At 37.7% G+C, this 12436-nt stretch overlaps 1 protein-coding gene across 17 annotated transcripts in view; it reads right to left on the bottom strand.

The window, feature by feature from the left end:
• IMMP2L (inner mitochondrial membrane peptidase subunit 2) overlaps positions 1–12436 on the bottom strand; it is a 917103-nt gene that overhangs the window by 868942 nt on the left and 35725 nt on the right. For all 17 annotated transcript variants that reach the window (XR_014067695.1, XR_014067691.1, XR_014067696.1 and 14 more), the window contains one exon: positions 6754–6890. Coding sequence is in view for 11 of the 17 variants with exons in the window: in XM_081537149.1 (XP_081393275.1) it covers positions 6754–6890 (137 nt within the window). In the remaining 6 variants the exon portion in view is untranslated. The remainder of the gene's footprint in view (positions 1–6753; positions 6891–12436) is intronic.

The raw sequence follows: 12436 nt of genomic DNA, 5'->3' as shown, positions 1-12436 counted from the left end.
ATTCTATCACGGGACATGAAGAAAATCTCCAAAGGAATATTTTAAAGTCATCACTCATTCATGGTTTTAGTATCACATATGTTTGTTGCTATAAATGCAAACTGATCTATTTGAATTCTCTATTAATGACAGGTTGCAGAACTATATAAAAATGCATAACATCCTAAGGTATAAAAACCTCAGGTGAGATTTTTGAGCCAAAAGTAATTTGGGAAGAATACACACATGTAAGCCAATAAAGGCTTCCAACATTAACTGCTGGCTTCCCAAAATCAGCCCCAGCCCACCAAGAGCAAGTAGTAAGAGCACAGAGCAGTCAGCTTCACAGGAAATGTGTGCCAAGCAATTCCCAGCACCTTGGAAGTGCAAATTCAGCAAGTAACATAAAACTCCCTAATTCTACCTTAAACCGTGGCAGGCAAATCATGATACATCTCTTTCCTTGAGAGTCTGTTTATATCAAGTGTCTCAGAATGTCAAAGAATAATTACAACTACCACAACCATTGTATATTAAGCTCACTATAGGTTTAAATTTTTTTTAATAAAATAAAATAAATAACATGACAAAAAGAGAGAAAGAGCATCAGCCTCTTTGCTCATTTTTTGATGGAACTTTTAATTTTAAACGCAGAAGGCAACAGACAATGAGTGCAAAGAGCCAGGAAGAAGTCTAAGAGGTTTATTACAAGCCAGTTTCTTCAGGATCATTATTCTCAGGTAGCTGAAAATCAACAATTTTGGGCCAATGAATGTGTGGTATTGATAAATAAAGCCCTCAGTGTTGATTAGACTCTATTTTCCCTCAAATTTTCTAATTTTCTAATCTATTCTGCATAAATCTTTCTCTGAAGTCTGAGCTAAAGAGATAGAATTGTGTACTGTTTTCAAACATTTTCCCCTCTGGTTATGGAAGAAGGAAAAGAGCATACTATGTAAAAATTATGTGGCAACTACAACAAAAACAGAACAGTGACACAAAATGATTTCAGTTGTTTTTTTTAAGTCTTACATCTTAATTTTGCATGTAGAAGACATACACCTTTTATAAGAACCAGTGACCCTGCTTCAGGCATTCTTACTCAAATAAATTCTAAAACTTTGGTGTGAGGTCATTAAACTATTCCTAGGGCACCTTTTTATTCTAAAAGCCTTTGTAAGCTATTGAACTTCTAATTTGAATAATTGCATCTCACCGACATAAATTCTCTCTGTAGTTTCAACTGTATGCAATATCAGCCTTCGTTTCCCAAGTTAAATTAATGTTGAGTAATGTGGTGCTTCTTGAAAAAAAAAAAAAAAAAAAAGTTGCATCTACTTTCATGGTAACCTTTCAGCAGCCAGTAGTAGAAGTGATTCATGGGCATGAGAGGGGAAGAGGTCAGTATGAATAATCATTAACCAACAATGTCTGCTAGCATTCTGTGTGTGCAGAGCATGGCTAAAGGTACATCTCATCCAATAAAAGAGACATGCCTATATAACTTGATAAAACAAAAAAGATCAACTATTTCATAAACTGAATCCTATTTTCCATTGAATTACATCATGTACCTTGTTTGCATTGATGACTTACCTTTAACTAGCTGTGACTCCTCATGATGGACCTCCCCTATCCTTCTAGTCATACTGTAAATCAATAGTGGAAAACCTAACCTCAAAAAAGAACTACTGAGTAGTATTTTAAAAGTAAAGAATTATTCCTTATAAGAGAGAATCATGAAAATGAATTTCTCTTATTAAACCTCAAGACAACAGAATTCTTTTTAAGACATAAAAAGAGCTCTAGTGCAAAATTTGTCACTCAAAGCAAATTTCCAGGGTTGCTATAACAGTATTTATTCAATAAACTCCAAAAGACTGGCATTATATGTACTTTTAATGAAATTCAAGCTCTCAATTCTTGGATTTTCTTAAATAACATGTATACAAGTTGCAGAGTGACCTTTTTAAGAAGTCACTCTAAAGATCCAATTGGCCCTGGGCTATTTCAATCCATTCCAGAATTCAGTGACTTAGAATTTCAACCTATTACAATTTTGTCAGACTTAGACTACAAAGATCAGGATTATTCTAGGTAGACTCAAAGGTTAATACAACTTTTTATATTATCTCTGAAATCTAGCATGTATCTTTGGCATCCTAGTGGCTGTGGTAGATATACCTACCTATTCACAATTCATCCTTCCCTCCTTACCTTTGCCATGACTTCCCCATGGGTGGAATATATTTCCATCTAATTGCTTTGGGTTTTGCTGTGTGACTTGCTTTGACCAATGGAATGTAGACAGAAGAGTAGAAGTTCTGAATGGAGGCTCTAAGATGTTCTGAGCGTTTCCATTCACCCTGTGTCCTGCTATCACTCACAAGAAGAGCACGCTCCAGATTGTCACTGTTCCTTCAGCAGAGGGCCCACAATGAGAGATACAGGAAGCAGACTGACCCAAACCCTTAGTCTAGAGTGACCACAATCAATCTACAGATCAATGAGCAAGAAATAAAAATGTTATATAAACCACAAAAATTTTGGAGTTGTTTGTTGCCATAGTAAACATAATAGTGTTGAACTATAAAAGGGCTCAAGATATTATTTTTCTGGTACCATTCTGTCTCAAATTAAAATTTCCAGGTTCATTCTCTAAAATAGTATGCTAAACCAAATAAGGTTTTTTTTTTTTCTTTTTCCATTTCTGGATGTGCTAGGCACTGGCCAAATATCTGACAACTTGATATCTTCTATATCAAATCTCATCTGAAGATAGAGCAATTATCTAGGATTAATAATTCTTAAACCTCTGCTATAGCAAGATGACCTTGGATATAGAATCTGCATCTGACTCCCATACCTCAGGAGCAGTTTTGCACATACCAGCCATTTGATAAATGATTCCCTATTCCAACTCACAGTTACCAGTGCCTTTATTATTGTCCGTATCTGCAAATATGCAAATGCCCCCTGAGTCACAAAATTATTCATATAGTTGAAATGAAAGAAATGACTACATATGGTCCTTCTACCTGAATCCACAGGACCACTCAGGTACTATGCAATGAATGACGCTCAAGACTGGTTGTTGTTGTTGTTGTTGTTGTTGTTATTTGGTCACTAAGTCGGTTCTAACACTTTGCGACCCCATGGAATACAGCATGCCAGGTTCTCCTGACCTTCATTGTCATCTGGAGTTTGCTCAAATTCATGTCCACTGAGTCGGTGATGCCATGCAACCATCTCATTCTCTGTTGCCCCCTTCTCCTCCTGCTCTCAATCTTTCCCAGCTCAGGGTCTTTTCTAAAGATTCAGCTCTTCACATCAGGTAGCCAAAGTGTTGGAGCTTCAGTGTCAGCATCGATCCCTCCAATGAAGACTGATAACCTATTCCAATAGGAGTTCCCTCAAAATGGCACACAGATTGCTTCAATGAATACTGAGATTTAGAATGGATGGCTGGATGACAAATCTCATGGTGTTATACACAAACATGCAACAGAGATGGGTCAGCATTCAAGGGTACAATTCCAAGGAAGGTTCCACAAAAGGAGCCACGAGCCTCTTCACTGGAGCAGTTTTCTCTCTGTTCATCACTGGTCCCTTGTGCCACTCTTGTCTCCTGCTCAGTGTCTCAGGTGTTTAATTTTCTCCATCACCCAACTGATCTATGTTATTTTCCTTCCTCTTCTTCTTCACATATTTTTCGTTCTTGCCTATTGTTTTATCTCTCTTCCTTTCACACCTTTAAGCCTTGGTATAACAAAACATCACCATGCACCCAGAATACTCCTTCTGTTCACAACAAATCAACCAACTGCAATAATCCAGGAATAATTTTCAGGCCTCAGAGTCAATAAAAGCAGGTGCATTCCTTGCAGGAAGCTCAGGGATTTCCAGAGAGTACCACATACCCTGCCAACTATTTAGTACTTGCATCATTAGAGAAATTTCAAGACAAGAATTTTTTTGAATTTTTTTGTCAAAAATTCTGCTGAACCCCATGGCCTAAACATGTTCAGTTCATCAAAGCTGTAGCATAGCAAAGATCTCTTCAAATACACTGAATTAATTAATAATAATATCTCATTACTGCACTTCCTAGTCCGAAATAATTTTAAGTATGATTGAGTGATATCTAATGAAAGTGTAAACAAATTATCTATTATCCTCAAAAGTAATCTAAAATTCTTATAATATAGACAAAACTATAATAAACATACATTTTTTTTTCCTTTCTTCCCAGAATATCCTTCACCCTTTTATTCTAAAAATAACACCTCCTCTTCTTCTGGGAAGTATAACCACTACCTCACCTTGAAAGCCCACAGAAAAATGTGATTCAACTATATGTTGTTGCTTTCTCATTCCTCCTAGCCACAGGCTAGGGGTGTGTACCTGTCCAAAGGTAGGCCGATCGTAGCACCCTAACCTTCTGGTCAAAGTTGATCTGTATTTGCATGGATCAGGGTATATGGTCCAAGCTGAGTCAATCACAGTCCTTCTTCAAGATTTTTCAAAGTGAAATTAAGGCATAAGGAGAAATCTCGCTCAGACAGTAAAGAAATTGGGCACCTAAAGGCATGAGAGTTGCCAGCAGCCACGTACCCTGAGTTGAGACGAAAGCTGGTCTGAGAGAACTAAGCCAAGATGCTGACAGAAGCAGATGCTGAAACAGAAAAGACTGAGCACTCTAGCAGCATTCCAGCTGTCCCTGACGATTGCCACATTCCTGCCTTCCACCAAAGTACTCATAAGCCTTCCAATCAATTTCCCTGTAGATCAAAGTCAATTCAAACTGTTGTCTCGAACCAACAGCTAAGGAAATCCTACCAAACAAACTACAAGGTAAAAATTTGATTCTTGGGGGTAGTAGTCCAGGAATACTGTAAGAAATTCTAATGTATCTGCAATAAACTTACTATTTAATCAACAGATCTGGCATTTAAATGACAGATCTTGTTATCTAAAGGCTTTAAAAGACAAGATCTGGCATATTCAAGACTTTCTGCATTGTTTTCTTCACTGTGGATAAGCTTTGTGTTTTCATAAAATAGTTAGTTCCTTGTGTTTTTTCCCTCTGAGCACAAGTCATGAACATAGTATATACTGGGCTAAAGGCATGAAGATTGCAATACTATGATTGCCGTATGATTCTCTGGAATATCATGAAATCCAAGATTACGAGGTTTTGTGTTCTGGAAAAATTCCATCTCAGGATGGTGAGGGTTGTGTAACAAGATAGCACTAACAAAACTGGAAAAAAGTCATTATTCGTGTGATTATTTGTTATCAAAAAATAATATCCGCCGATGGGTTCAAAGGGATGAAGGGGACCAAAAAGGAATTTGGATGGCTGTGGAGAAGGAAGTTTTAATCTCAAATGAGGAATCTGATTCAAAAGCTCAACAAAGAAAGTTTAATTTCCCCGAAGAATTGGATCTAAGATGAGTCTGCTAGGAATTTAAAATTAAAGAGGAAGGAAATGTGAAACCCATCCCTGTTAAATGTATTAAACTGCATTTAGGAATAAAGCCATACACTTATAAATCCCTCTTCCTTTGTTTGCTGTACCCATGCAACTACAATATTTTTGCATTCAAAGTAAGTGACCAGTTTGCTTGGAGCTGCTGACCCACTCTAGAGTGAACGTGAGAGACAGGGTTTAACTCAGAAGCCCCAACCCAAAAGAAGGCCCCCATCATTCTCAAATGATGGAAACACAGTAAATAAGTAAATATTCAGGCAGCCATGCTTTAGAACCCTAGTTTCACCCCAAAAGCACTCACTCAGGATCTCACTAAGCACCTGAACTCAGGAAAAGACCTGATTCTCAGTACAACAGTTATAATTTTAACAAAGCAAATTCATTCTAACTCTTCAAAGCTGGTATCTATGCCCTCACCAACTTTAAAGACTAAAAAAAGGGGGGAAAGTAAGCTGGTTACTCTCTGTATCATTTTAAACTCTTAGATGTTTATACATTCATTTTATTTGTTTTATAGAAATATTTAGTATAATGCATGAACTTAATATACAAAATAATGGAAGAATACAAATTATATTACAAAATGCAAATTCTTCTTAGTTGCATAAACTTACTGAAACAGCTAGGTTCCAGACATCAGCATTAGAATAATCAAGTTTTCTCTGAGTTACTGGAGACTACTTGTGTATAACTTTTGGAAATCTCCACTCCAAAATTTTTCCAATGTAAATGGCATTGAATCTTCTCAATCAGCAACATGCTTAAAGAACACACTAGAATATCTGAAATCAGTGCTGCAGACTTTTCTACATATCAGAACTCTGTGTGTGCATAAATGAATGTGTGAGTGCATGTGTGAGAGTGTAAAACAATCAGGTAAATGAATTGGAGACAAATTCATCCTGCAACTGAACTCATAAATCTGATCTCAGTCATATATGGATAATTGGAAAAAAAAAAAAAAAAACCTTAAAATCTCAGGCCACAGCCACAGAAAGTGATATTATTTTGTAAAATTTCTTTAGAATCTCAATTTATCATTCCTAAGGGCCCGGGGGGGGGGGACTGTAGATACAGAGAATTATTTTTATTCACCATTGCTTATAATATGACTGCATTAGAAGACCTTATAAAGACATTTAGTAACATTAAAATTTAGTTCAAGGCCTTTCAAAAACCTTTCAGTTTCTAGCATGGTGACAATATACAGAAATCTCATTTCTAGTGCTTGAGAAACAACCAAACGTGTATTTCAAAGAAAGGAGTCACATCAGTTTTACCTGCATCGATGCTCCTTCCACTCTTGCCACGCAGGCAACTCGATCCAAGAAAGTCACTGCCACAGGTACCGCCACAAAGAAGCCTTTACAAAAGGCCTTGAAGTACCTTCTCACCCAGCCTTGAGACTGAGCCATGCCTAAAAGCACAACAAAAATAAATATGAGATTAGCCCCAAGAAAGGTAAAAAAGAAAACATAAAAACAGTCCAAGAAAAAGAAGAGATAAGAAAAAGCAACCTCATCTCAATGTTTCATACTCATCCCTGCTGCTGCTGCTGCTAAGTCACTTCAGTCATGTCCAACTCTGTGTAACCGCATAGTTGGCAGCCCACCAGGCTCCTCTGTCCCCAGGATTCTTCAGGCAAGAATAGTGGAGTGGGTTGCCATTTCCTTCTCCAGTGCATGAACATGAAAAGTGAAAGTGAAGTCACTCAGTCACGTCCGCCTCTTCGGGACCCCATGGACTGTAGCCTACCAGGCTCCTCCATCCATGGGATTTTCCAGGCAAGAGTACTGGAGTAGGTTGCCATTTCCTTCTCCAATACTCATCCCTATAACCAGTGAAATGCATTTGACTTAAAATCCCAAAGTCAAATACAATAACTCAGGTGAATTCTTTCCCACAGGTCAAGTAGCTTAATAATTTCAATGGGAAATTTCTCCTCATAAAGCAATGTTAGAAAAAAAAAATAAGCATTCCAAAAGTAAAGCCTTTCCTGTTGCTGACTATGGTGCAGATGCTCCTTAAGCCCTGACACCTGTCCTCTTCTGCAGTAATAGAAGTTTTAGGGAAACACATGGCTGCCCAGCATCCCTTGCAGCTTAGTATGACCATGTGCCTAGGACCGATGAATGGCATATAAGCAGAAACACTGTGCCTTAGAAGAATTATGTCCTCCCCTTTGTTCCCATTTTGTGACACTTGTGATGGTGTTTGTAGGAACAGGAGTAGCCATTTCAAGTTAAAGATGGGAAAGCAATAAAATAGAAGGGTCCTATGTCTCCAGCACCATGGAAGCACTGTAACTGCCCTGTGTTGCTTATGTTCAAGTTGTTAATTAAGAGATAAATCACTTTCCATCATGTTTAAACCAATATTATGGGGCTTATGTTATGGCAGCCAAATTTATCCTAATACAACCATGAAATACATAAGAAATCGAGAAAAAATATCACTGCATGTGAATTCAATACAGATCATTATCAACCCTCACTTAGCCCTGTAACCACCTGGTTAATTTTCAGATTTTCTAGCGCTAATGCAATCCTTTAATTGTCTTATGCAATGAAAAACAAAATAGTGAGAGATCAAGAGATTCTACCGTACAAGACCAAAATGGAGCTAAACACAGTCCAACAGGTGAAGAACCCTCCTGGCTGGGAAAGATAAATGACCAGCTTGTTCACCAGTTTCTCAAAATAATACTGATTCATACTATGTGATAAGCTATAATTTCAGTCCATTCTATTTCTTGACTAGGACTAGATAAATACAGGAAGACCAGATTATTCTAGTGGGCTAGGGCAAGAGATGATGGTAGGATGGATTATAGTGGTGGTGGTGGTGGTGGTGGTGATGGAAATGGATCAAAATGGGGAAACTTCACATATGCATTTTGGAGGTTAAACAGACAGAACTGAAAATGGATGGGCAAGGATTGAGGAGAGGATAAGAGATGAGAAAAGTGTTGAGGTAGTTGTGACCTATTCAAGCACTGGTACTAAAAACGTGCTCATAATTCAATGCCTCAAAACTCTAGTAAGTACAAGGTCATGGGCTGGATGCTAGAGATACACAAATGAAGAGCAGACACAGTCCTTGCTCTCAAGGAGTTACAAAGTGCCAGGGAAGATTGCCTTTAGACAAACATTTCCAAGGGAAAAAAGCACTGAAAAGGGCCAATGTGCCTGGGGCAAGGAAGTTCATGCATTAGAAAATGATTAAGAAATGTCTCCCAAAGGAAAAGGCATTCGAGGTAAGACCTGGGCACTTCGGGCAAAAGCAGCAGTGTGCATGAAGACCTCAGAGCAAACTAAAACACAGTTATTTAAGAAACTATAAGAAATTCAGTTTCATATATATACAAACTTTAATATGCTAATGTTTAATTCAGTAAACATTTATTTATTGCCTGCTAAACACCAATGCTAAGTGCACAGGATATAAAGACAGATAGATATACAGTATAAAATCATTTGAAAACTCTCATGAAATAATACTTCACATTGTTCCGTGATCTGAGAACTAGATCCCACATGACACAACTAAAATCCCACATATGGCAACTAAGATCCAGAGCAACCAAAAAAATAGTAAGGGGTAGGATTCAATTTCTAACATTCTTTCTAGGGCTGTCATTCTATATTCCTATATATTTTTTGATTGTTTCTCCAAGTCTTTGAGAAGACACTAAAATAAAGAAAGGCACCTAGGTTATTATTGACCAAGAAGAAAGATTATGTTGCCTTTTAGGTTTGAGAATTGTTGTTTTTTGTTTTTAATGTTGAAAGGAAAAAAGGCTTTTATTATACAACCAGTTACAAAAGGGAAGCAGAGATAAAGTTGGAACTAGTGCAAATTATGTGAAGGGACATATTAAATACAAGTAAGACCTGAAAGCCACTGCCCTTTCCCTTCTCAGGCTCACAACTTCACTGCTGACCCAAGCACTGCTTCCAACTCCTGAACAACTCAGGATGAATATTTTTCTACTGTTGCTGTTGTTGCTGATAAGCCACTGAGTCATGTCTGACTCTGTGACACCATGGACTGCAGCATGCCAGGTTTCACTGTCCTTCATCATCTCCTGGAGTTTGCTCAAACTCATTCCACTGAATCAGTGATGCCATCCAACCATCTCATCTTCTGCTGCTCCCTTCTCCTCCTGCCTTCAATCTTTCCCAGCATCAGGGTCTTTTCCAATGAGTCAACCCTTTACAACAGGTGGCCAAAGTATTGGAGCTTCAGCTTTAGCATCAATCCTTCCATTCAATATTCAGGGTTGACTTCCTTTAGGATTGACTGGTTTGATCTCTTTGGTGTCCAAGGGACTCTCAAGAATCTTCTCCAGCACAATTCAAAAGCACCCATTCTTTGGCACTCAGCTTTCTTTATGAGCCAACTCTCACAACTGTACACGACTTCTGGAAAAACCACAGCTTTGACTATATGGACTTTTGTCGGTAGAGATGTCTTTGCTTTTTAATTGTTGTCTAATTTTGCCATAGTTTTCCTTCCAAGGAGCAATTACCTTTTAATTCCATGGCTGCAGTCACCATCTGCAATGATTTTGGAGCCTAAGAAAACAAAATGTTACTGCTTCCATTTTTCCCCCTTCTATTTGCCATGAAAATTATGTGGGAGGTGTGTCAACTGAGGGTATGCAGACTCTGCCAAAGCCCAGGGGAAAAAATAAAAGCTCCCTTGCAGATTAGGAGCCACTATTTTCAGAGGCTCAAAGCAGAAGTCTCAGTACAGTCCTGTCCTACCTGAATTGTGAATGACACCTTTAGTTCATAATAATAAAACCCTCTTTGGGACTTCTATCATTAAAATACTAAAGCTATACACAAAGGAAGAAATGAACATTACACTTCTATGTCAAGTTAAATAAAATGTTTAAAGTGCTATGGCATTCACATTTTGGTAAAGTTAATGCATTTCCTTTTCTATAAAGAGTCATTGGGATGATCTGGTCTTTTGTTCACATCTTAAATATTTAAAACTACCATACTAATAAGCACCGAGCATCTGCTTTCTCTGAGAAAATTTCCCTTAAAGCAATAATAATGTGATATCCCAAGCAAAAAAGGAATAATTTTTATCAGTAACCTCATTCTTCCAGTAACCATGCAAGTCATTTAGGTTCAAAACATTGCTCCTGAGAAAATTACTGCTTAAATAGTAGGCACACCTGATTCACTGCTGAAGTACCTAAACAGAATATTTTTAAATAAGCTTTCAGATTCCATTGAAATCATATTTACCACTTAGTATATAGTACCTGCAAGTAAATGTTTTTTTGGCATTACTGACCTCAACTGCCTAATGACCTCCACTCTAAATACCTGTCTTTCCTCTCATAACGTGTTATGGTTTGATCATGCCTGAATTCATCTAAAATCATTCTTAAATTCCCATACATTCCATCTTATACAAAGTCACTAATCACTCACCCATAGCAACCAAGTGAATAAATATACCTCAAGTCATCCTAATTATAAAAACTATTTTAAAACTGTGTGGCAGGTTTGGAGGTAAGAGAAAAACAATAAATGACAAAGCAGTATCTTATACAAGATGTAACCTTTTGATCATGGAAATCAACCCACACATTTGGATAACCAAATCAAAATTTTATTTGTAAATTCAAACTGAATATCAAACTACAAATGTCAGAAAATACAAGAGCAGGAATCCAAACAAATCTGATGCTAAATTCCTGATTCGGTCATTATATATTTTACTGATCACCTATATGTAACTGTGCTAAGGGTTATAATGCACAACAAGGAAGGTGTGGTCCCTGGCCACATGGAGCTTACATTTTCACTCTTTCTTCATTAAGTGCCTACTTTGTGCTATTCACTATGCTAAGATTTTGTTGTTATTCAGTTGCTAAATCGTGTCGAACTCTTTGTGACTCCCATGACCTGCAGCATGCAAGGCCCCTCCATGTCTCACTAAGATACCAAGAGTAAAAAGGCACACAGAGTCACAGTTCCTTCCCAAAAGGCCTGCGACAAGATCACAAGAAATTAGTAGATGACCACACATGATCAGGCTACCCTCCTCCATGTATCTCTCCAGGAGCTCCTGATACCAATAACCTCACTCTGCAAACAGAGCCTAAGCATGCATGTTAGGAGGCAGGAGGCATCTGAACTAAATCAGGGAAAAAATAATAACTGATAAATGAGAACAATTTTGATTCCACTAGAAGCAGATCTAGGAAAGTAATCGATGGATACTAATCTAGAAAAAAACTGGGGGGCTAACTTCCTCCTTTCAGATTATAAATAAATAATGTATTATAAAAATAGATAATTAATGCTTAATGTTTTCTCCACAATGCTGAACAATGGTAGGGATTTCAGGCAGTTTACTAGACAGGAATCTTGTTGACATGCACAGAACTGGCAGTGACCCCTTGATGGAGAGCAACAACACTTTAATTTTTTTGAAGTTCCCATGTTTTCTCTCCTACAAAACTGTATTTTTCTAAAAACAACAGGAACATTTAGCCATCATCTCTAGCGATCTAATTTTTTTTGGCAAACTTGACAATCAGGAAAATAAAGCCATTGAAGGTGACTGCAAATGCTCTATGTTTTCTGTTTCCTGCATTCTTCCAAGAATGGCAGACTTCCATCAACTCAGGAATGACAGAATGCTTCAAAGGAAAAGACATTACTTTTTAAAAGGGAAAGAAGAGACCCCAGAGTTTTCAACCCAATGGACCACAACTAGGCATAAATATAGCCGATTATCTCATAGCTAAGAAATGGCAACCCACTCCACTGTTCCTGCCTGGAAAATCCCATGAAGAGAGGAGCCTGGAGTCACAAAGTGCTGGGCATAAGTGAGCATGCAAGCACACATCTCACAGCTAACACATTCCAGGAAATAAGTCATAATCATAATAAAATGGTTGGCCTTTTTGGTATTGAGTTCAGATTCCTT

This window comes from Giraffa tippelskirchi, chromosome 10, assembly GCF_054371585.1.
Source record: "Giraffa tippelskirchi isolate mGirTip1 chromosome 10, T2T-mGirTip1v1.2.pri, whole genome shotgun sequence".
NCBI lineage: Eukaryota > Metazoa > Chordata > Mammalia > Artiodactyla > Giraffidae > Giraffa > Giraffa tippelskirchi.
Note: the sequence above shows the minus strand (reverse complement) of the source record. Positions and strands in the feature narration are given on the sequence as shown.